Source organism: Aotus nancymaae, unplaced genomic scaffold, assembly GCF_030222135.1.
Source record: "Aotus nancymaae isolate 86718 unplaced genomic scaffold, 86718_ANA_hifiasm-v0.15.2.pri h1tg000003l, whole genome shotgun sequence".
Taxonomy (NCBI): domain Eukaryota; kingdom Metazoa; phylum Chordata; class Mammalia; order Primates; family Aotidae; genus Aotus; species Aotus nancymaae.
Window position 1 is genome coordinate 32,831,019 of NW_026988414.1, and position 25,511 is coordinate 32,856,529.

Consider the following 25,511-nt stretch of genomic DNA (forward strand, 5'->3'; position numbering starts at 1 on the left):
TTTACAGTTCCACATCTAAGAATCGATCCAACAAAAATAGACTTTTAAGTGCTCAAAAGATATGCATACAAGGAAGCTATGACAGTATTGTATATGAAAGCAAAAAGTTGCAAACAACCCAAATTTCCATCAACAGATTATAAAATTCTGCACATCCCTACAATACCATAATATAACACAGTGCTATTTACAAGCATGAGTTAATTGTAGGCATTTAACATACACATGTGTTCAAGATGCACTGTAAAGAGAAGAGCAAGTCGTGGAGTTATATGAATAGTATGATCCTATTTTTCTAAAAGAATATACGTTAACATATGAAAGGGGAAAAAATCTAAAGGAATAGTTACCAAACCACTAACTATATTCTATTTAATTCTGATGGGTGAGATTCTGTGGTCCTTTCACTTCCGTTCCATTTATTCATTTTTTTTTCAACAAATATTTATTGATCACGTATCATCTGGGAGCCAGTGTGCTAGATTCTGGGGATTTGAGGTAAGTAATGTCCAAAGCCATTGATCTCAAGGAGTTTGCATTCTATATTTCTACAACATCGAAATTCTTAAAAACAATAATTACCATGTTAGCGAAAAAAAAGTTAGACATTTAAAGTAAATATTGTACTCTTCACAGATTATTTTACTTCTAAGCCTTCCTTACCTCCTGCCTAATCCACTGCATCAGCCTCTAGTCTTTCTGTCCCCCTGCTCTCTCCTTCCCACGTTTCCTTCTTTTTACTACACCTACCTAGACCCCACCCATTATTTCTGCCCAACTTATAGCCAAGCTCTCCCATGAAGCTGTCAGCAGCATCCTCCAAACTGTGATATCTTCCTTTGAATTGATGATGAAAACTCATAGACACCCCATTCTGCAATCATGTGGGATTCCCTGGGAGCCATGAGGCCATGTTCCTATCATTCAACACACATAATGCCTAGCACACAGAAGGTACTTAGTAAATGCCAGCTGAGGCTGGTACAGTGGCACACACCTATAGTCCCAGCTACTCAGGAGGCTGAGGCAGAAAGATCACTGGAGCCCAGGAGTTGGAAGCTGCAGTGCATTATGACCATGTCTGTGAACAGCCTCTACACTCCAGCCTGGGCGATAAAGCAAGACACTGTGTCTAAAAAATTCAAAAGCAAGCAGAAATTTTAATTTAAAAAAGTTGGTTGAATAGAACTGTGTTGGCAATGAGGTGCATTGCCCAGATCACCCTTCAGGACCTTTTAGGGGAAACTATTGACTGCAAGCTCCCAGTGGCTATGCTGTTGGATCCTTTGTGGTATCCTCTGGCTACTCCCAGTCCGTGACCAAGCATGGTGTGGTACCAGAACCTGGCCACATCTGCATGATGTAGGACTCAACCTGTGCTTGGAAATCCCCCATCTGCCTGGCTGAGACTTCCCAGAACTACACTGCAGTCTGAAGCTCTTACCCAAGCCTCCTCACTTCCCACTCTCCTTTCTCAGGTGTCAGAGAAAGGAGACCATGTTGCATCATGGTCTGAGGGCACTTTCCCCTTTCCCTTTTTTTTTTTTCTTGAGACAGAATCTCACTTTGTCACCCAGGCTGGAGTGCAGTGGTGTGATCTCTGTGCTCACTGCAACCTCTGCCTCCCAGGTTCCAGCGATTCTAATACCTCTGCTTACTGAGTAGCTGGGATTTCAGGCACATGGCACCACGTCTGGCTAATTTTTTTTTTTTTTTTTTTTTTTTTTGTATTTTTAGTGAGACGGGGTTTCACCATGTTGGCCAGGCTGGTCTCGAACTCCTGACCTCAAGTGATCCACCCACCTCGGCCTCCCAAAATGCTGGGATTATACTCTTTATCAATAACTTTGTTGGTATTTTTCCCAGAAAAATAAAAATCTAGCCATCTGATTCTTAGATGATCCAAACCAACATAGGGATCAATGGGGAAAAAAAGGCTGGAAGAGAATTCATAAATAATAAGGCTATAGCTATACTTGCCTAGAAAGATGTGCTGGATCTGTGCTTCACAAACTTCAATGTATGGTGAGTCACCTGGAGATCCTGTTGAAATGCCAGTTTCAACAGGATTAACTTAACCTTAACAGGTTAAGTAGGTCTGGGTGGGCCCAAGATGCCACATTTCTAACAAGCTCCCTGGTGATGCCAATGCTGCTGGTCCAAGAACCACAGGTGTAGCAGCAAGGTGCTAGACATCGTCCATTTGCCCCTGCTGTTTCTCTTCACCCTGTTCTGTGCCCTAGGAGACTGACTGCATGAACTATATCAGCAGGCTCCAAGCCTCTAGCTTCCAGTAGGGTTTACTAATGCAGAGCACTGGCAAGATATCAGAGGGTAGGAGGAGAGTGAGGTCACAGGTTTAGATTCCTCTGAGAAGAGTTCCCTACTGAGTTGCTGTGGGTTGGCTCTGTCCCTTTACCAAAGGCTGTAGTTCTTATCAGGTAGGTCTCTGCAGTTTTCTCTCTTGCAGAATTCCAGTATCTGCTCTCCCCTTTTCCCCTTCTGGCCTGGGGTGGTAACAGCTCTCTACTATTATGCCCTGGAGTACTGCACCATCCCTTGTGGCTCTTAGTAAATCCTGCCTATGCTTCTGTAAATGGTCCTTTAGTAAGCATTTCCCAGCTCCTCAGCCAAGTGTGCCATCTGTTTCTTGGTGGGACCCCGGCTGCTTCAAGTGCTGTCCAATACAGTATTTTTATAAGAGCAGAAAACTGGAAGCAAGCTAACTGTGCCTTGTTTCTGTTTGTTTGTTTGAGAGTCTTGCTCTGTCACCCAGGCTGGAGTGCAATGTGATCTTGGCTCACCGTAACCTCTGCCTCTCAGGTTCAAGCCATTCTCGTGCCTCAGCTGCCTAGGTAGCTGGGATTACAGGCATATGCCACCACACTCAGGTCTTTTTTGTTTGTTTTTTGTTTTTATATTAGAGATGGGATTTCACCATGTTGGCCAGGCTGGTCTCAAATTCCTGGCCTCAAGCAATCCATCCGGGTCGACCTCCCAAAGTGCTGGGATTACAGGAATGAACCACGGCACCCGGCCTCAACTGTGCCTTATTCTAAAATGATTAAATGGGCTGGGTGCAGTGGTTCATGCCTGTAATCCCAGCACTCTGGGAGGCCAAAGCAGGTGCATCACTTGAGGTCAAGAATTTGAGACCAGCCTGGCCAACATGGCGAAACCCCGTCTCTTTTTTTCTTTTCTTTTCTTTTTTTTTTCAGCACATACCACTACTGCTTCAGCAGCGAAACCCCGTCTCTACTAAAAATACAAAAATTAGCTGGGTGTGGTGGCGGGTCCCTGTGATCTCAGCTACGCAGGAGACCGAGGCAGGAGAATCACTTGAACTCAGGAGGCAGAAGTTGCAGTGAGCCAAGATTGCGCCACTACACTCCAGCCTGGATGACAGAGTGAGATTCCATTTCAAAAAATAAAAATAAAATAAAATAAATAAATAAGTAAAATGATTAAATAAATTATGGTACATCTGCTGAACGGTATTTCACGCAATCATTTTTTAAAAATACAGCAGTCTGTATTCATCTACATGGAAAGGTGCCCATTCGTTAGTGGAAAAAGAAAAAAGAAAAAAAAAGGAAGATTCAGAATAGCATGCATATAGCATGAACCCATTCATTTACAAAAAATGTAAATCATACATTTGTTAAGGCTTGGAATGCAAGTGACAACAATGTTGCTCAAAATAAACCTCACCAAAAACAATGTGGGGAGTGATTTTCTAACTTAATCTCTCTCTATCACTTGGTTCTGCTGCTTTTGAGGTGATTTCACTCTTAGGCAGGCTATCTTCAAGTGGTGGCAGAGTGCACACCAGTTTGGCTTACAACATCCTGACATCCTGATAGCTGGCAACCTCAGTGGAGAGGGCCTCATTCTCAAGAAAAATCCTGGGCTGAGCCGGGCACAGTGGCTCATGCCTGTAATCTCAGCACTTTGGGAGGCTGAGGCAGGAGGATCACTTGAGGTCAGGAGTTCAAAGCCAGCCTGGGCAACATGGTGAAACCCTGTCTCTACTAAAAATACGAAAATTACCCGAGCGTAGTGTTGGGTGCCTGTAATCCCAGCTACTCAGGAGGATAAGGCAGAGAATCACTTGAACCCAGGAGGCAGAGGTTGCAGGGAGCCAAAATGGCACCACTGAACTCCAGCCTGGGGGACAGAGTGAGACTCCATTTCAAAAAAACAAAAAAAAAAGTCGGGCCGGGCGCGGTGGCTCACGCCTGTAATCCCAGCACTTTGGGAGGCCGAGGCGGGCGGATCACGAGGTCAAGAGATCGATACCATCCTGGTCAACATGGTGAAACCCTGTCTCTATTAAAAATACAAAAAATTAGCTGGGCACGGTGGCACGTGCCTGTAATCCCAGCTACTCAGGAGGCTGAGGCAAGAGAATTGCCTGAACCCAGGAGGTGGAGGTTGCAGTGAGCTGAGATCGCGCCATTGCACTCCAGCCTGGGTAACAAGAGCGAAACTCCGTCTCAAAAAAAAAAAAAAATTGTCCTGAGCTGAGGTCAATCAGGATATGTGCTAACCACTGATGTTCAGGGACTGTGAGTAGGGGAGAAAGGCTCCCCAAAAGAAAAAGGGTGTCCAGAGGGGATATTTCATAACAGACATTTGTTATCCTTTTTGACTGCCCAGCATCTGAACCCCCTTCCTACATTTGGGAGTCCCCTACCTTCTGGGACAGAAACTACCTCCCACTATTATAGATGCCAAAAATGCCAGAGACTCACTTTCCCAACCTCCCTTATTGTCAGGCAGCACACATGACCCAAGTTGGGCCAATCAGGCATTCCTACCTCAGCCTCTGAATCTGAAGCCAGTAATACCAAAAAGGGCCGGAACCAATCCCATCTTGCTACAGGGTGCAGCTACGGCATGATATTTGGGTCAGTGTTCCTGGCTGTGGGGCCTCCAGAACTGGTTCTCAGGCTCTCATGACATCTGTGAGCTACAGAAGAACTTTGTACTAAATCCTGCAGCTTTTCCAGCACCTAGAACACTGTCTGGACATAGCAGGCACTCAATACATATTCGTTGAGAATGGAAAGACAGTTGGACTCGATGTCAGAAGACCTGAGTGGTACTCACAGCTCTCCTGCAGAATAGTTGTGGAGACTTTGGCAAGACACAACCTCTTTGTGCCTCAGTTGCCTTCTCTGTAACCTGGGGATGATCATCCGGGCCATCCCCTCTGGCTGGCAGGCCTGCCATGAAGATCAGACAGTGGGTCTCCAACTTAAGCATGCATCAGAATCACCCAGAGGGCTTGTTAAAATACAGGTGGCTGAAACCACACCCAGAATTTCTGATTAAGTAGATCTGGGGTAGGGCCAGAAAAAATCTGCATTTGTAACAGAGTCACAGCTGGTGCTGGTGCTGCTACAGTGTGGGACACACTTCAAGGACCGCTGATAAAGAGAGAAAAGGCATTTCATTTTCTTTTGGGCATTGTAAATGAGATTGTGTTCTTAATTTCGTTCTTAGCTAGAGTGTTACTGGCGTATCAAAATGCTACTGCTTTTTATACATTGATTGCTGTCCTGAAACATTACTGAATTTGTTTATCATTTCCAGGAGCCTGTTGGCAAAGGCTTTAGGGTTTTCTATGTATACATTCATACTATCGGCGAAGAGAGAAAGAGTTTGACTTTTTCTTTTCCTATTTGAATGCCTTTTATTTCTTTCTCCTACCTGGTTGTCTGGCTAGGACTTCCAATACTATGTTGAATAGGAGTGCTGAGAATCTTCGTCCAGTTCTCAAGGGGAATGGTTCCAGCTTTTGCCTGTTTAATGTGATGCTGGCTGTGTCATAGATGGCTGCTATTATTTTGAGGTACGTTCCTTCAATGCCTAATCTGTTTTGAGGGTTTTCATTATAAAGGAATGCTGGATTTTATTGAAGGCCTTTTCTGAGTTTATTCAAATGATTATATGGTTTTTATTTTTGATTTTGTTCATATGGTGAATCACATTTATTGACTTGCATATGTTGAGCCAACCTTGCATACCAGAAATAAAGCCTACTAGATCATGGTGAATTAACTTTTTGATGTGCTGCTGGATTCTGTTTTGTAATATTTCATTGAAGATTTTTGCAGCTATGCTTATTAGTAATATTGGCCTGAAGTTTTCTTTGTTCATTGTGTCTCTGCAAAGGACATGAACACACACTTCTCAAAAGAAGACATACAGGCAGCCAACAAACATATGAAAAAATGCTCAACATCATTAATCATCAGAGAAACGCAAATCAAAACCACAGTGAGATATCATCTACACTGGTCAGAATGTCAATTATTAAAAAGTCAAAAAACAATAGATGCTGGTAAGGCTGCGGAGAAAAGGGAATACTCATACACTGCTGGTGGGAATGCAAACTAGTTCAGCCACTGTGGAAAGCAGTTTGGAGATTGCTCAAAGAACTTAAAATATAACTACTATTTGACCCAGCAATCCTACTACCAGGTATATACCTAAAGGAAAATAATTCATTCTATCAAAAAGACACCTGTATGTTCATTGCAGTGCTGTTTACAATAGCAAGGATATGGACTCAACCTAAGTGCCCATCAACAGTAGACTAAACAAAGAAAATGTGGTACAGAGCCAGACATGATGGCTCACACCTGTAAGCCCAGCACTTTGGGAGGCTGCAGTGGGCAGATAACTTGAGCTCAGGAGTTCAAGACCAGCTGGGCAACATGGTGAAACTGTCTCTCAACTAAAAATACAAAAAAATTAGCCGGGTATGGTGGCAAGCGCCTATAGTCCCAGCTACTCAGGAGGCTGTGGTGGGAGGATTGCTTGAGCCTGGGAGGCAGAGGCTGCAGTGAGCAGAGATTGCACCATTGTACTCCAGCTTGGGTGACAGAGCAAGACCCTATCAAAAAAAAGAAGGAAAGAAGGAAGGGAGGGAGGGAGGGAGGGAAAGAGAGAGGGGTGGGAGGGAAGGGAAGGAAGGAGAGAATTGTGGTGCATATATACGATGGGAAACTATGGTATACTATGCAGCCATGAGAAAGAATGAAATCATGTCCTTTGCAGCAGCATGGATGCAGCTGGAGGTCATTATCCTAAGCGACTTAACAAGAACAGAAAACCAAATACTGCATGTTCTCACTTATAAGTGGGAGCTAAACATTTAGTACACATGGACACAAAGATGGGAACAATAAACGCTGGGGATCACTAGACGAGGGAGGGATGGAGGGGACTGCGGGCTGAAAAATCCCTTGGGGAGTATTATGCTCACTGCCTGGAAGACGGGATCGCTGAGACCCCAAGCCTCAGCGTCACGCAATTTACCCGTGTAACAAACCTGCACGTGTACCCTTTAATTTTTATAATAAAAGTTGAAATAAAAGAGAGAAAGAGAAGGGACAGGAGGCGCTAATAGCCCCAGCGGCCCGGCCCAGATGAAGGAGCGGCATTAAGGGCACCGCAGGACACTGTGAGGAAACAATAAACCCGTTCGTTCCTTAATTCAGCCGCTTCCTTGCTCAAGAAGCTGAGGTTCAGTGCCACGGGCTGCGGAGGAGTCAGCCGAGTCCGCTGTTCAAGTCAAGGCCCATACAGCTGCGGACTCAGACCCGGGCCCATGGCCCTGGCCGCAGCGTGCGGAGGGGCTGGGGCCGCCGCTCCTACCTTTGCCCTGGCAGGAAGTCTCTGGAGCCCCGGGACAGGGAGGCGAGCGGACGCCGAAGAAGCAGAAGGGGACACGCGGGCCTGGGGCGGGCGCTCCTCTGAGCTTCCCTAAGCTTCCCTGGACCCCCGAACGCGGGCGCAGGAGGCGCGCGGCCCCGACTCCGGCGCGCGCCCGGCACACAGTAGACGCGCGGCGCGGGGGGTGGCCGGAAGGGGGCGCCGGCGGGCGGTATCCGGGGGCGGAGCCGGCGCGGCGGGCAGGGCGGACGGGCGCGGGCCGCGCGTGGCGGCGGCGATGGGCGAAGGCGGGCTGCCCCCGGCTTTTCAGCTGCTGCTGCGCGCGTGTGACCAGGGCGACACGGAGACCGCGCGGCGGCTGCTGGAACCGGGGGCGGCGGAGCCAGCCGAGCGCGGCGCGGAGCCGGAGGCGGGGGCGGAGCCGGCGGGGGCCGAGGCGGCCGGGTCCGGGGCCTCAACGGCGGTTACGGTCGGCGCTCCGGTGCCTGTGGACTGCTCGGACGAGGCGGGCAACACCGCGCTGCAGTTCGCGGCGGCCGGGGGCCACGAACCGCTGGTGCGCTTCCTGCTGCGCCGCGGCGCCTCGGTCAACAGCCGTAACCACTACGGCTGGAGCGCTCTCATGCAGGCGGCCAGGTGAGGCGGCGGGGCCCGGGGGACCGGGACCAGAGTGGTGCTAGGCGCTGGCCCAGGACGCGGTCCCCGACGGTCGGATCTCCCCGGCGGCCAGATGCCCCGGGAGGTAAAGAGTTAAGGACTCCTTAGAATTGGAATGGTAAACTTTTGAGTAGTTTTGGTAAACTTTGAGCGCAGACGTGGAAATACTTTTGAATTAACATAAAATCAGTTTCTTAGAAACTGTGGCCTTTCAGAATACAATCTGGAGACTGCGAATGGAATCGTAAGGACTCTGAACCTTAGAGATTTAATTTATTTCTTACTGCAGTAGGGGTTTCCTTACAACCTGCCTTCCTTCCCTGGCTTGGCGTTGAGGCTTCTTCTGCGAGACCCCGGCAGAGTCCCCACCCAGGGCAGTGGTGGGCAGGCCAGGCAAAGGAACGGCAAGCCCGGAAAGGTTTGAGGAGCTCTGGAGCCATGGGGGAAGGTATCTGGGAGAAATGATGTTGATATCCACGTGGAGACTTGCGGATGCCTAAGAATTAGCCAGGACAGAACAAGTGGGATGTGGGAAGGGCATGAGGGGAGGCCCATGCAAAGGCTTGGGTGCACGAGCTGGTAAGACTGGTAAAATGATATATGAGTAGAATGATGTACTAGTTCTCCCTGGAGAGAAGGCACATGCCAGGTGGTGGTGGGGGGGTTGGGGGGTGGCGGTGGGGGTGGGGCTGAGAAACACTAGCTGTCCTAGGGTAATAGGGAGCCATGGAAAGTTCTAGGCAGAATGCGTGACGATCAAATTTATGTTTTGGAAAAATTACTTTCTTTGAAGTGTGAGAATAGATAGTTAAGCTAGAATCAAAAAGGCTGGTTAGGTGGAATTTGCTGCAGTCTGAGTGACAGGTGATGGTGGCATAGACCAGAATGGAGACAGTGTCAGGAGGGCACCCAGATGAGTTTGATATATTCAGGGAATAAATCAGGGAGTGATCTTTGTGATATATTCAGGAAGTATATTCAGGGAGTTGATGACTGGCCCTTGGGGAGGGGTTAAGGGAGACAGCAAGGATCTGGCTTGGATGACTGGGCATGATGGCAGTGAATGCCCTGCGCTAGAGCACACAGAAAGCCCAGGTTTGGGAATGAGCCCGACCTTCAAGCACACATCAAGTGAGAGTCTGTGTACCCCTCTCCACCCTGACGAAGAGCTTTCCAGCGGGGAACTGGAGATGAGAGTCTGGAGGGTAAAGGAGAGTCTGGGCCTAAGGATTCAGGCAGTTACTGGCATACTGATGACAACTGGAACTTTGGGGTAGAAGGTATTAGCCAAAGTGAATGTGCAATGTAAGAATGATACTAGTCATGGTAGATGACTGTCAAGCACCCATTGCCACAAGACAACCACGAGAAACCCGGTGACTTTCTTAAAGCAACAGCTGTTTCTTTTGCACAGTTTTGCCACTCTCTTCTCATCTGGCTTCTTCGTACGTCTCGTCAGCACCATGCTCACGTCTATGTAAGGGACCTAGGTTACTCTGTTGCTGAGGGCTGGCTTGATGTCTGCTGTGGCCATGGAGGTACCCGGACTGCTTCTCTTTACTCTTCCAGAAGGCTAGCCCAGGCTTGTTCATGGGTCAGCAGCAGGGTCCTTAGGATTGGAAGCATAGTGATCTCTTCTTTTGTTTTCTCTTGGCCAAAGCAAGTCGCAAGTCCAGCCCAGACTGAGAGAATAGATAGGCTTTACTGCTTGATGGGGAGGAGTTGCAAAATCACATTCCAAAGAGCCTGGATACAGGGAGGGGAATAACCGCTATAATTTTTGCAACTTCTGTGTTAATATTTATTGAACACCTATATGCAACTCCTGTTCCAGGAGCATTACACATGTTAACCCATTTTACCTTTACAACAGCTCTATGTGGTAGACACTGTTACTACCAAGACACAGAGGTCAAGTAGCTTGCCCAAAACCACACAGCTATCAAGTAGAAAAGCCAGGTTTTGAACCTGTGCAATCTAACTCCAGAGCTGCCTGTTCCTGACCATTTCACCAGGGCAGAACCCAGAGAAACATAGGCACTTAAAGATTGGACAGTAAAAGGAGTAGTCAGGAATTAAGGAAGGATTTCAAGTACTGGCAACAGCGTCACTGCAGAGAGGGAGAGGAAAGAGAGGACTGATTGAACACAGGAGGTTAACACATCAGGGGCTTGGGCGGGAGAGTTCTCTGGAGGGTAGGGGTCCAGGTGGGATTGCAGTGGTAGAAGAGTGAATAGTTTGAATACACAGGAAGTGCACATGGCCCTTTTACTGGGCTTGGGTTTGTGGGAAGCAGGATACTTGCTTAGGGTCTAAAGAGGGTTTTTAGGATGGGAGATATTTGAGTGGTCTTATTGCCAATGGGGTCAGTCATGAAGGAGTAAGCAGCAGGCTTCAGGTAGGAAGGGGAGGAGAGTTCTCTAAGCTGAGTAAACATTGTTTTTCATAGAAAAATGGTTCTGACTTCCAGCCCTTTTTTTTTTTTTAAGAGGTTTATAATTAAAGCAATGTTATAATAAACTTTAAGGGCATTTTACATTTAATTTTTGAATAATATATTCATAAGGTTTAAACATAAGACTACACACAGGTACATATAGTGGTATAGAATGAAGTCCGTCACCCCATCCACCATGTACTCGGCCCCACCCATCACTCAGTTTCTTGCATATTTGGACAGGATCATTCTTTTTTGTAGGATGTTTAGTAGCATCCTTGGTCTTTCCTCATTAGGTGCCAGTAACCCGCCCTGCAACCAAGTTGTGATAATCTTAGTGTTTCCAGACATTGCCACATGTCCCTCTGGGGGGTGTGATAGCCCCCAGTTGAGAGCCATTGCTTTATACGTATGAGCAAATAAGGTTGTTGGTTTTCTCTTCAGCCCCATTCTTATACGCTACACACTTTCTGTAGCTAGCTTTTTTTCATTTAATGTACTTTGGCAGTCTTTCCATATTCTGTAAAAACCTTCCTCATTTTTGGATAGCCTCACAGTGTTTCATTGTATAATTTGTTTAACCAATTCCTTATTGATGGTCATTTAGGTGGTTTCTAGTCACTTGCTGTTACATTCATGCTGCAATGCATAATCTGATACATAGTTCACACATGAGGAAGTGGATCTGCAAGAAATTCTGGAAGTGGGGAATATAGGCTTTTGTAATCTTGATGCGTACTGCCTAATTGCTATCCACATAGGTGTATTAGTTTTCTATGGTTGTTGTAAGAAATTGCCACTCCCTTGGTTTAAAACAACACAGATGTGCTATCTTACAGTTCTAGAGGCCACAAGTACCAAATGGGCCTCATTTGGCTGAAATAAAGGTACTGGCAAGGCTGCATTTCTTCTAGATACTCTAGAAGAGAAGTTTCTTGCTTTTCCAGCTTCTAGAGGCTGCTCACATTCCTTGGCTCTTGGTCACCTTCCAGCTTCAAAGCCAGCAGCAATCACATCACTTCCACTTCTGCTTCCATCCTTACATCTCCTCTTACTCTGAGTCTTCTGCTTTCCTCTTCCACATACAAAGGACCCTGTGATTACTTTAGGCTCACCTGGATAATTTAGGCTGCTCTGCTCAATGCCAGCCAGCTGATTAGCAACTTTCATTGTATCTGCAACCTCAGTTTCCCCTTTGCCATGTAACATATATTTATAGCTTCTGGGATCAGTCTGGGGACATCACTGGGAGCCCATTATTCTGCTTACTACCAGCAATGCATGTGAGCACCTGTTTTTCTATAACATGTTTCGCCAACAGTATGTTGTCAGCCCTGGATTTTTACCCATCTCATGGGTGAAAAATCATTTCTCAACCTGGCTGTGATTTGCATTTTTAAGTGGTAAGTGAAAGGAAGCATCTTTCCATATATATGAGCCCTTTGTTTCTCTAAAAGGCATTGAAAACCCAAAATTCTTATCCATAATTTTCTCTTGTTCTTTTCCTTTTTTTTTCTTTTCTCTTTTTTCGAGACAGAAGCTTGCTCTGTCACCCAGTCTGGAGTGCAGTGGTGCAGTCTCGGCTCACTGCAACCTCTGCCTCCTGGGTTCAAGTGATTCTCCTGCTTCAGCCCCCAGTGTAGCTGGGACTACAGATGTGCACCACCACGCCTGGCTAATTTTTTTTGTATTTTCAGTAGAGACAGGGTTTCACCATGTTTGGCCAAGCTGGTCTCGAACTCCTGACCTCAAGTGATCCACCCACCTCAGCATCCCAAAGTGTGGCAATTACAAAGTGCCTGGCCTTACCCATAATTTTCTCGTTGTGACCCAATAATATTTTATATCACTGAGATCTTTTCCAAATGTTACACAGTTCTAATCTAATTCAGTTTGTATCACCAGCTAAATTCTGTCCTGCATTATTTTCAACTATATTATTTTCCACTGCTGTGAGATAGTCCATCCATGGGACAGTACTGTGTTTTGCTTAACCATTTCCCAGCCTTTGGATGTCTATGTGAATCTACAAATGTACTTTGGAAATGCAACCCATTTATAATGTGTGGGCTGCCTGTTTGCACGGGTGTACTAAGTCCAGTGTTTTCTGCACCTGTGAGTGTGTTGGGGTCCTTTGTCTTAAGACACCTGATTTCTTGCTTAGAGCAACCTGGGGTGATCAAAAAGCCTTTCAGGCTATCAGCCTTTCTTCCCTCTTAGTCTCATTACCTACTCTCTTAAGCTTTAAAACTCCAGGTACATCCTCCACCTGCTACCCATCTGCCCTGATGTCCAAATCTGCCCATTCTGCACCTGTGGTAGCCTGTAAACCCACATCCTTCCCTCCATCCCCTTTGCCTCAGCTCAGGCCAGACCTTTGCAGTGGTCTCCACTGCTCTCCTTTTCTCCCAGCGTACACACATACGTATAGTGGTATAGAGTGAAGTCTGTCACCCTGTCCACCATCTACTCGGCCCCACCCATCCTCAGTTTCTTGCATAACCTTCCAGAGTTTGTTAATACCAGGGTTTCCTCTACCTTGGTACTATTGATGTTTGGACAGGATCATTCTTTTTTTCTCTGATCTCTCCTCTACAGAGCTTCCAGATCTTTCTGGAATGAATGGTCATGTCCCCCCATGCAGGCTCCTCTTGCCAGAGCACTTAGCATGGCATTGAAGGCTCTCATGTTCAGACCCCTCCTGCATCCTCTCTTCTGCTTTTTTCTCGGCTTCCTAAACTCTGGCCAAGATAGTTTCATCCAGGCCTTTTCTATATATCTAAATCTATATCTATATCTATATATTTTTCTGACATTTATCGAGCATCTACTGTGTGCCAAGAATACTGTCTCTGCTTTACGGATGAGGATCTGAGATTGAGATTACAAAATTTTCTCACGAGCTTGCAGCTTGTTAGAGTAGACTTGGAGAGTCTGATTTCAGACTGCTCATCATAACATACAGGGAAGCCCCTTTTGCCTTTCATGAAACCACCTCTTCCTCTCAGCTTAGCTGCTTCTGTGAAGCATGTCGTGATATCTCCCTATTCTCTGGTTCCTCTTCCTCAGAAAGGCCTCTGTGGTAGCATCCACCACACGTGTTAATGCTGATTGGCTTCCTCAGTACCCAAACTTGGCCACGCATCAGAATCACCAGGATGCTTGTCTAAGTGCAGATTCTTGAGTTCCTTTTCTGGAGATTATGATTCAGAAGGCCTGGGGCGGTGAGGGGAGTAACGGACAGGGACTCTGTGAGAATAGGCTCCCAGTGATTCTCTTGTATGGTAGGTTTGGGAGCCACTGATGTGTGTCTCATCTCTGTAGTCCACCGAGTGCATGCAGAGAGGCCCTAGTGAATCCCCTGAGGAACTTACTGAGTGAGGTTTGTGACTGGCAGCACTGACATGCCTTGGAGTATCTCAGAGACGAGTTTAACAAGTTCTGCAGGATTGTCTGAGCCTGGGTACTTTAAAATGTGCTGTTTCTCAGTTGATGTGACACTGACTCTATATTCAGGTAGCACCTCTGCCTGTGTTGAGTTGTGCTCCAGCTTTCTGCTGCATAATTCATACTAAAAGGTCAAGTTGAGGAGTAGTGTGTCTAGTATGGAAGACTTTCGGAAGGATATACAGTGTGTCTGTCGTTCAGATCGGGGTAGGCAAATGCATGGCCTGTATGCTAACACCTTCCAGCCTTGTGCTCTTCTTCCTTAGATCTGGATATGCCCCAGAATCCTGCTCAAAACCACACCCCTGGCAGCCACCACACTGGGTCTAAGTAAGCATCTATTTATCATCCCGGCTGTCTGTGTGGATCAGGCCAGACTGTCAGACACCCTGTGCTTTGGTCTCTTGTGGGTGTTTTAGCATTAGAAGTGGTTATGTTAGTGTTTTTTCCTGTTCTTAAAATAACACGTAACCTTTGGCTGGGCACTGTGGCTTATGCCTGTAATCCCAGCACTTTGGGAGGCCCAGGTGGGTGGATCACAAAGTCAAGAGATTGAGACCATTCTGACCAACATGGTGAAACCCCATCTCTACTAAAAATACAAAAATTAGCTAGGCATGGTGGCACGTGCCTATAGTCCCAGCTACTTGGGAGGCTGAGGCAGGAGAATTGCTTGAACCCAGGAGGCAGAGGTTGCAGTGAGCTGAGATCGCGCCACTGCACTCCAGCCTGGTGACAGAGCAAGACTCCGTCTCAAACAAAAAGGTAACCTTTATTGAGCGCCCACTTTGTATCAAGCACTGTGTTAAATGCTTTAAATGAATTAACTCTTTCAATCTATATAAAACCTTAGGAAGGAGGTACTATTGTCACCCTTATTTCATAGATGAGAAATTGAGGCACAGAGAAGTTAAATAACTTGCCCAAGACACATAGCTACCAAGTGGCTAGTCAGATTCACACCTAGGGAGGTGGCTCCAGAACCTGTGTTCCCAGCCATGAATTCTGTAACTGATAGTTTCCCTCTTGGTGTTGGTGGCGAGGAAGCAGCTTGCTAAATTTGCCAGAGACTTCGGTCCAAGCGATAGGACTGCATAGTATTTATCTTCCTTCCCTACCCTTCATTTCCTGCCTGCCAGTGGGGCAGAGCTAGACTCTCAGCCCGGTGATTTGGGAGGGGAAGATGTGTGCCAGCTCTTTAAGCACAGGTGTTAATTGTTGAAATTCATCAGTAATCGTAGCACCTGTTCAGAAAGCCCCTAGCAAGCCCACCTCTGGTAATTACCTATTAGAAACTTAGCATCCACAATATTATCTCAGCCTTGCTTGAATCCTTTTATATTTTCAGCATAGTTGAATGCTCTCTTTGGCTACTCACACATTCAGAAAACATTCCAAATTTCACTGTTTCTGCTCTAATTCAGCCCTTTTGTTCCTCCTGAAAAATTGGTTCTACTGGAGCTGCAATTTTGAGTCCAGGTTCAACTTTTGACTCTCTCATGTTCAAATTGAGAGGCTTTAGATTAATTGCTTTCCACCATAATCTTCAGTTTCCTAATCTGTGAGTTTATCTCAGGGTTTATTAAGATCAAATGAGATAAAAATGTGACAGCACCTCATAATCTGCTGATAGGGATTATGCTAGATTTTATCTCCTGCTTGGTAACTAAACAGTGTAATTTTTTAGAAATCTCTACTCCAGTGGAGGATATACCAGTTCTTCAGTGATTTCCACTGCTCACCTCAGGACCTTCCCCTACTTGGTTATGCAATTTATGCACTCATTTACTCAACTCATTTATTTGACAAAATTTACTGAGCTCCAATGTGGATCAGCTACTATGGTAGGGGCTGGGGAAGCAACATGCAAGGAACCCTGCCCTGTCCTTGGAGAGTCTGCCATTAAGTAGGAGAGACAGAGAAAGAGGGCTCAAGTGCAGCCGGAGGCGACCTTCTTAATACATACTAAAAGGTCAAGGTGCTCAGGTGAGGGCCACTGACCTAGCCTGGTAAGGGATGGTCTGGAAGCTGCACGGAGCAGGTGAGACCTGAGCTGACTCCTTCAGCAGGGCCAGGGTGTGCTGAGTAATGAGGACAGGAGAATCCTGTGGTGGGGTCAGGATGGTGAAGGTGGTGTTGGGGAGGGAGGATAGTAACTGGTGAGTATGACTGGAAGGTGTGATGTGGGAGCGGGAGGAAGTGAGGTTGGCAAAGCAGGCAGGTCTCTGGCAATCAGAAGCTGGGGAGTGACAGATTTGGGTTCAGAGAATATCATTTGGGGTCACATGGAGGATGGGCAGGAGGGAACCAGACTGCAGGCAGGGAGACACTGGGGTGGAGCTTTCTGCATTTGAGTTGGTTTCAGTTTGTCCCTTTCTGCTCTGGGAGTGGCGGCCAAGAGGCCCAGCCCCCTGCTGCTGATGGAGCTGGGTCACTAGGCTTTCACTCCGTGGCTGAGGAGCCCCATACAGTTCAGGTTCATGTCCCAGGAGGTATTCAGCCCGAGCCTTGGACAGAGTTCAGCTCTGGCTGCCAGCTGCCAGCTGCCAGGAGGAGGGAGGTCCTGTGTTTAGATAAGGTGCAAAACCGGCTCCTGGAAAGGAAGGCTGAGCATCGAGAAGCCCAGAAAGCTGCCTCACAGATGCAGACATGACAGTGGCTTTGCGGTCTGGGAAACGTGGCATAGACAGCCCCTCTCTTGTCATTGTTTCCTTGTTAGTCCAGGGCTGCTTCCAGCTCAGAGACACACAGCTCCGAGCCCACCAGAAACACCACAGAACAAAACTTTTCTGCCCTCTGGTGTTAAATAAGGAAGAGATTTTGCTGGGAAGAGGCACCTGTTTTCCTTCTCCTGGTATTAGGAAGTTGGTGGGTGCAGATCTCTCTCTCCAGGGGCCCAGCAGCGACTTCATTGAGAAAAGTCTGGCCCAGGCTGGCTCCTCAGCCACCTGCAGTAAACATTCCTGCCAGCAGGTGGCAGCAGGCCTCCAGACCATGGTACCCAGCCCATCTGCTGACCACAGCCTTGTCACACCTCTTGGCATGGATGTGTGTGTTCGGGGATGGGGAGGGTAGAAATGAATCAGACATAGGCCCTGCCTGTGGGGAAGTTAGAGCACAGACAGAGAGAAAGATTCCAGGCTATAAAGCATAATAAAATGATCTGTCTGAAATGTAGGAGGCAGCGTGGTGTAGGGGAAAAAGCAAGGGCAGCGGGATTCACACAGACCTGTTCTGGCCCCGATGCCACACCTTACCAGCCAGGTAACCTTTGGCACATTGAGTAATGTAACATGAACAATTATAATAGCTAACAATGACTGACACTGATGTGATGCTTCCTGTGACCAGGCACAGAGCCAGGTGCTTTACATATAACTCATTTAATCCCCAGCAACCCTTGAAGTAGGTACAGTTATAGCCCCATTTTACAGATCAGGAAAGGAAGGCACAAAGAAACTAAAGTTCTTCCTGAAGGTCATACAGCCAGTGATGGGGAGAGCTGGATTTGAACCCAGGCAGGGCAGCTGCTCACCTTAATGATGGCACATCTGCATCTGTGGGGCTGGCACAGTGCCTGGCACAAGAATAAGACCTCTTATGAGCAGCTGTCAGGACTAATAATTCATGACAAATAGGGACTACATAAGCTGTCTCCTGATTGCTCTGCATTTAGTGTCACTCATTCTCCATCTTCCTGGCAGATTTGGGCATGTGAGTGTGGCACACCTCCTGTTGGATCACGGGGCTGATGTCAATGCCCAGAACCGGCTGGGGGCCAGTGTGCTCACTGTAGCCTCTCGGGGTGGCCACCTGGGTGTGGTGAAGCTGCTCCTGGAAGCCGGTGCCTTTGTGGACCATCACCACCCCTCGGGCGAGCAGCCGGGGTTGGGCAGCAGCAGGGATGAGCCCCTGGACATCACAGCCCTGATGGCCGCCATCCAGCATGGGCACGAGGCCGTGGTGCGTCTACTGATGGAGTGGGGCGCGGACCCCAACCGCGCAGCCCGGACCGTGAGCTGGAGCCCACTGATGCTGGCTGCACTCACTGGGCGACTTGGAGTGGCCCAGCAGCTGGTGGAGAAGGGCGCCAACCCCGACCACCTCAGTGTGCTGGAGAAGACCGCCTTCGAGGTTGCGCTGGACTGCAAGCACAGGGACCTTGTAGACTACCTGGACCCGCTGACCACCGTCAGGCCCAAAACAGGTCAGGCTGCATGCCCCCTGGGACTTTACAGAGGACCCTAGATTGTGTTTATGTGGCTTAAGCTGAGGATTGCTTTACTGGAAGTACACACAGAAATCAGAGTCCAGCCCTGCAGACTAGTGAGACTGAGGAAGTGATGTGCTTAAGTATGGAGGAGATTGCCTGTGACATGCAGGTTGCAGCCCAGTCTCTGGAGAGTCTCATTTAGTAACCTTGAGGAAGAGCCTGGAAGCTTCCATAGCAAGGCCATTCTCCCCAACCACATCATTCTGATGCAGGTGGTTCTGGGGTCCTTCTAGAACAAGGTTTGGCAAACTTTTTCTGTAAAAGGCCAAATAGGCTATATGGGCCATACAGTCTCTGTTAAAACTACAGTGGTCAATTCTGCTAGAGTGAAAGCAGCCTTCCTTAAGTAATGAGTAAATGAGTGGGTGTGGCTATACCGGCAATATGTAAATGAGTTGGGTGTGGCTAGGTTCCAATAAATTATAATTACAAAAACAGGCAGTGGGGCATATTTGAACCATGGGCTATAGTTTGCCAGCCCTTGCTCTACAATAGTGTGCCTGACCTCCTCTGCCCTGATCATTCCCCAAACACTAATTCATGTAAAATTGGTGAAAATTAGTTTTTTTAAAAAGATCTAGCAGTGCATCCTTTTTTTTTCCCTTCTTGCCATCTCCCTGGCATGTAAAGAGTTGTCTGAACAATCCTTAGCAAATCTGCCACATGACATACCGCGTTTCAAAACCTCTAATGCACCGTTTGCAATAAGATCTTGATGCACAGCCTTGGTACCCTCTGTATATGTAAAAGGCCTGCTTTTGATGACAGGACTGACAGCCCAGGGCATAACAGCAGGTGGGCTGCAGTGTATATAAGCATCTAGCAACGAGAGGTAAAGAACTGAAGAACGTTATCTTCAGGCACATTGGCTAAAAAGACTTGAAAGTGTTAAGTTTATTACCATTGAAAGAATATACAATAGCCCCATCAATCAAGAGATGCTGAAAATTTGGTTAAGTGCTTATTAGAAATACACCATCCAAAAAATAAAAAATAAATGAATATACCATTCAATCAGAACAAGTCTGAAATAAATATATTTTTAAAGCCTGTAATAACAGAGAGGTGGCAATAATGAAGAGGACACTCAAATGAAAAGCAAAATGTAGTGAAGTTTAGGAAGACCTTTCTGAAGCCGAGAGACCTCTTACTTTGTCCAGGTGGGAAACTGAGGCCCAGAGAGGGAAGAAAGCTAGTCAAAAGTCACACACCCATTGAAAGCTAAGTGAGTGACTCTCAGAAGGCGAGGATTCCGTGGGAAGAGCACCTTGAGGTGACTTTGCCCACCTGCAGCTCCTGCAGGGGCTCTAGAAGCTGGTTTTTCACATGCCTCTCCTGAGCTTTTGCTTCATCTGTGAAACAGACACAATGACAACAACTGCTACGGGTGGTGGTGAGCAGAAGGCTGGTTATCCGGTTATCCTTTGACATGTGAGACACTCAGCCCGGTAGTGTTAGGACCTCATAAAGGCTTGCAATTAGAAATTAGGGCCCCAGTCTCCCAGGACAGGGTTTTTGTTTTGTTTTGGTTTTTTTCTGACATAAGGCCATTGCTCTCCTTTAAAGGTTTGGGTTGTTTGTGGCGGGGGTGGGGAAGGGGTCTGCCCTTCCCAGGCCCTGCCGTGCCCAGCACACCTGCCGTGCTGAATCTCCCCTCACCCTCACAGGGACCCTCTCAGGAGGGTGTTCTCCCATTTTGCAGTGGAGGGAACTCAGGCTTGGAAGTGCACTCCTTAACTTGTACCCGCCTGTGCCTGCCGAGCTGTGCGTCGTCTGCTGTGTGTGTGTTCTCCTTCCCAGATTTTCTCAGCTTCTGCATCTTGAATCTTCATGGAGTGCCCTCGGGCTGCTTCTGACAGGCTTCATTTTAGGATTGTCCTGGCATTGTGGGATGATGATGCCCTCATTTCCCCAAGATGCAAAGTCTCAGACTCATTGGTGGATGTGGCCAAGGTCACCATCTACTTGGTTCAATCCTGGCTATGCCCCTGCTGGCCAAGGGACCTTGAACTGGTTGCCTGAGTTCACCAAGTTCCCATTTGCTTTTCCACAAATGGGTGGTAAGACTGACACCACCTCAGGACTGCTGTGGGGCGTCACGTGAGATACTTCCTGGCCCTGAGGGAGCACGTGAGAAATGGCATTACTTCATACTGTTGTTGGCATATTTGATGGGAGCAAACCTTGGGTCTTCCAGCAGGATTGGGTCATGTTCCCGTCAAGCAGACCCAGTCTGAGGCTCAGTTCTCCCTCTCTGTACCAAGGTGGTCTTGGTCATGTATAATTGGCCCTGCAGGACTTCAGTGCCTTTTTTTGTAAAATAATCATAATAAAGCCACTTTTCTTGGGAGGTTTTTGTGAAGTATAGTATGATCATGCCTATAAAATTTTTATCGCAGTGCCCTAGCACATAGACAACATCCAGTAAATGGAAGCTGCTGTGTTTGGATTCAAAAGTACCTTTCTAGGCACTTTGGATATATCAGCAAACAAATGAGACTCAAATCCCTGCCACTGAGTACTGTGGCCTCCATAAGGGGAGACAGGCAGTAAAGAGGAAATAAACATATTAAATATATAGTAGGATAGGTGGTAAGTGCCATGGGCTTAAAAAAAACAATAACGAGGGCAATGTAAAGAGGTTGACTGTGGCAGAGCTGAGACAATGCAGGCTGCTGTGTGAAATGGAGTGGTTGGGCAACCTTGAGAAGGCGAGACTGCAGCAGACATGCAGAAGCTGAGGGAGTGCATTGGCCCTGGGGGATCCCTGGGAAGAGCCCCAGGTAGGGTGCAGACTGTGCTATTGATAATGACAGATGATAAAATAATAGGAGCCCCAGCTCTTACTGTGCAGTGCCCATAAATCCAGCCCTCACCAGGGCCTTGGAGGTCCCCAGGTCTCTCCTTTGTGTTAGCAGCGGGACAGAGTACCCTAGATGCTGTAACTGTCATTGTGATACCCCTGACTCCCCACTGAAGTTGTGGTGTGGAGGTTGGAGCAGATTTATTTTCCTTGGGATGTGGCAGGGTCCCTGGGGCTGCTTAGATATAGATGATAAAACTGATGCCCAAAGCGAGGAAGAGACTAGCCCAAAGTCACTGGGTGTCAGGATACAGCTGCCCCTGCCTCCTGGGGTCAGGCTCGGCTGTCAGTGATTAACTTGTGTCAGATGGTTCCTTAGCAGCCAACACTATGACCAGGTCTAACACTCTTTTCTTTGAAAAGATCTTAGCGGCCGGGCGCGGTGGCTCAAGCCTGTAATCCCAGCACTTTGGGAGGCCGAGGCGGGTGGATCACGAGGTCAAGAGATCGAGACCATCCTGGTCAACATGGTGAAACCCCGTCTCTACTAAAAATACAAAAAATTAGCTGGGCATGGTGGCGCGTGCCTGTAATCCCAGCTACTCAGGAGGCTGAGGCAGGAGAATTGCCTGAACCTAGGAGGCGGAGGTTGTGGTGAGCCGAGATCGCACCATTGCACTCCAGCCTGGGTAACAAGAGCGAAACTCCGTCTCAAAAAAAAAAAAAAGAAAAGATCTTAGCATGAGAAGACCCCAGCCCATAGCAAAGTTGTTTCTTGAATACTTGAAGGAACATGACATATTTTTTAAAAATCAGGTACAGAATTGTTTCTTGATAGTATTTCACAGGCAGAATTAGATACTGTGTTCCATGGTAGTGTCTTTGCTTCCCATTAAGAATTCTGGATTTCTGGCTGGTGACTCATACCTTCAATCCCAGCAGTTTGGGAGGCCAAGGCAGGCAGATCACTTGAGGTCAGGAGTTCCAGACCAGACTAGCCAACAGGGCAAAACCCTGTTTCTACTAAAAATACAAAAATTAGCCAGGTTTAGTGGCATGCGCCTATAATCCCAGCTACTTGGGAGGCTGAGGCACGAGAATCACATGAATCCAGGAATTAGAGGTTGCAATGAGCTGAGATTGCACCACTGCACTTTAGCCTGGTTGACAGAGCAAGACTCCATCTCAGAAAAACAATTCTGGGGTTCACCTTTTTGGTTGCTAGTAAAAAAAATGATTGCTCTTTGGATGGGGCCTTAACATTATCATTTGATCCCTGCAACAGCCAGGTGAGAGGGCTGTTATCCCCACATTCGTGATGAAGAGGCAGCTTACTCTAAAAATGTACGCTGAAATTCACATGCACTGACTCCACACTCAGTACTCCTTGCCCCAGGCTGCAGCTTTCTCCCAGCTGCTCAAGTCCAGGTCAGCCCAGAGTCACAGGTGGCTTCTGGCAGCTGCTCCATCCCCCAGGATCAGTTAAAGGCTGCAGAAGGCCTGCGTTCAGCCACCCAGCAAGTGGACTGGCCACGAGGATGTCTGCTCTGACAGGAGCAGGGTACTCCCTGGCCCAAGCATGGAGGAAGGTTTGGGATGAGTATGTGAGGGAGGGGCTAGCATCTGACGGCTGCAGCAAGGCTCAGCTGTGCGGGTAGATGTGGGGTGTGGTCCCAGCCTAGTAGCTGGTCTTCAGGGGACAGCATGAAGACACCCAGTTGAGCAGTGGCCTTTGGACAGCTGAGTATGCAGGTTTGGGGCAGGGAGCATGTTCTGATTGCTTCTTACGTGGGAGGGAAAGAAAACTGAACATTGGCTCTTTTGTTGACTGTGACTGTGAACTTCCTTAGAGCTCAGCTGTTCAGTATCTCAGGGGTCCTCTGCTTTGGAATTGTGATTGTACATTTAGTTTTTAGAAGAAAAAAATGTTTTTTTTTGAAACAATGTCTATAGGAATCCAGGATTTTCCAAGACTCTAAGACTTTTCAGTATATCTAAGAAAGGATATGTCAGTGTTTGTTTTGCCTAAAAATGATTGCTTTATTTGCATGAGATCAGGCCGTGATCTGCTGCTCATTCGTGTTTGTTGGCAAGATCTGTCTCTGAAGTGTTTTCAGATATTCTTTGGTAATAAACCTTCCAGAAGAGCTGATGGATTTGTCCATTACACAGGTCTGCAATTAGATTGCTTTCGAGAATTAGATGCTTTTTAAAGCCAGGCTGTGTTGTTACACCCTTGTGACTTTTCTGTTTTATTAAACCTTTCTGTGGTTAACTTTAAAAATCTTTGTTTACCCAGATGAGGAGAAAAGGCGACCTGATATTTTCCATGCATTGAAAATGGGTAAGCGCTTTAGAAAATCTTTTTGAATATTTAAGAATACAGGGCTACGTTCTCCCAACCTAATATTTGTAGTCCTTTTCAAGGCCACCCAGGGTATTTGAGAGAGAAACAGGCATTCTGGTGTTTGGTGTTTGGAAGTTCATATCCTGGAGGCCAGTATTTATTATGGAGCTCTACACATAGACTCTAGACGGCCTTCAGCCCTACTCCAGCCAAACGCTGGCTATGCCCCAGTTCTTCCTGACTCTGAAATGCCTCTCTGCACACCCACTCCAATCTCTTTGTGTTGAAGAGGCATTTAGCCTAAAATTTTCTCTTAAATATCCTAAAATATCCTCATCCTTAAATATCCTAAAATTTTCTCTCTTGTTATAGCCCCTGCCTCCAGGAAGCCCTTCCTGATCCTCATCCTGCAGCGAGACCTGAGCTCTTCTTCTGTCTCCTTCATTTGTTCTCTGAAGACACTAACAACACTTCTGTCTTTTAGTAACACTTCTACCCATTCGTGTGCTTGCCTCCATCCCACGTAGACTGAGGCATTCAAGAGTCAGGGCTATCTCCAGGCCCTCTTAGTATCCCCTATGATGCCCAGCAGCCCACTGCAGAGGCAGGGCCAGCAAGTGTTTGTTACATGAACCATGGGATAAATCAGCCTGTGGTGCCAGGCCCACAGATCACCCGGACTCCTGCTTGTGTTTGCAGGAAACTTCCAGCTGGTCAAAGAGATTGCCGATGAAGACCCCAGCCACGTGAACTTGGTCAATGGGGACGGGGCGACCCCACTGATGCTAGCGGCTGTTACGGGGCAGCTGGCGCTGGTGCAGCTACTGGTGGAGAGGCATGCGGATGTTGATAAGCAGGACAGCGTGCATGGCTGGACGGCCCTCATGCAGGCCACCTACCATGGGTCAGTGCCAGCTTCACACCCTCAGCGACAAGGCCAGACAGATGCTCTGGCCTGAGATGGGGATTCCTGGTGGCTCTTCTGTCCTGAGATGCTGCATACAAACCCTAGGACTGTGACGACATTGAGGCATGCAAAAAAAATGAAAGTGGCACAGGCCCCTTTAATTCCCACACTTCTGTGTCCAGATTTCCTGTTACACCATCAGAGAATTTCACCAGTGGCCATGAAAAACCATGCAGCAGGAACATTTTATTCAGAGAGATAAGGTTCTGTAGGTTGGTTTCGGTTGAACACAGTGACTAGTTCATTGGAGTTTTCACATTGAGATATAGAGACCTCCTTAAGTAGCCCCTGTATGAAGTAAACATTGGTTATTCATACCATTGTCATCTTATGATGGTTGGTGGTGAGACATGTCCTACCTTTCTCCTTTTGAATAGGCTTCAGTGTTTACTGGGTGCTTATGAACCCCTTCTTATGTGCTCATCCCAGCAGGGTGGGCTGTCTCCTCTGAGAGGCCTCCTTTTTGGGGTGGGCATCTTGAGGCTGCTAAGTGGTCTGACTCCCAATTAGAGGTTCTTTTGTTGCCCTCTTTTAGGTGATCAGATCACTTTCCTGTGTCATCTGAAACCAGTTTGTTTTCCTATTCAATTAGTGTTGAATTTCAAGACAAATTTTATTTCAGACACCTTGGTCTGTAGGAGACTTTCCCAATGGAGATGCCCTTATTTAGGGTGGAAGTAGTGGGGTCTCCCATGGGGTCAGTGTTTGGGGGGAAGAGCTGTTAGTTTTCTTCTTCTTCTTTTTGGAAAGACAGTGTCTCACTTTGTTGCCAGGCTGGAGTGTAGTGATGTGATCGTGGCTCACTGCAGCCTTGACCTCCCAGACTCAAGCAATCCTCCCATCTTTGTTTCTTAGTCTCTTAAGTAGCTGGGACTACAGGCTTGCACCACCACA

At 47.3% G+C, this 25,511-nt stretch overlaps 1 protein-coding gene across 6 annotated transcripts in view; it reads left to right on the top strand.

Moving 5' to 3' along the window:
• The first annotated feature begins 7,963 nt into the window (after positions 1–7,963).
• ANKS6 (ankyrin repeat and sterile alpha motif domain containing 6) overlaps positions 7,964–25,511 on the top strand; it is a 70,009-nt gene continuing 52,461 nt past the window's right edge. For 5 of the 6 annotated variants that reach the window (XM_021665490.2, XM_012475755.2, XM_012475757.2 and 2 more), the window contains exons 1-3: positions 17,308–18,434; positions 23,603–23,647; positions 24,350–24,554. In XM_021665490.2, the coding sequence (XP_021521165.1) occupies positions 17,855–18,434; positions 23,603–23,647; positions 24,350–24,554 (830 nt within the window). In that variant the 5' untranslated portion in view covers positions 17,308–17,854. Of the gene's footprint in view, positions 8,323–17,307; positions 18,435–23,602; positions 23,648–24,349; positions 24,555–25,511 lie in introns of those variants that run through there. The other variant, XM_064379602.1, reaches the window with a different exon arrangement.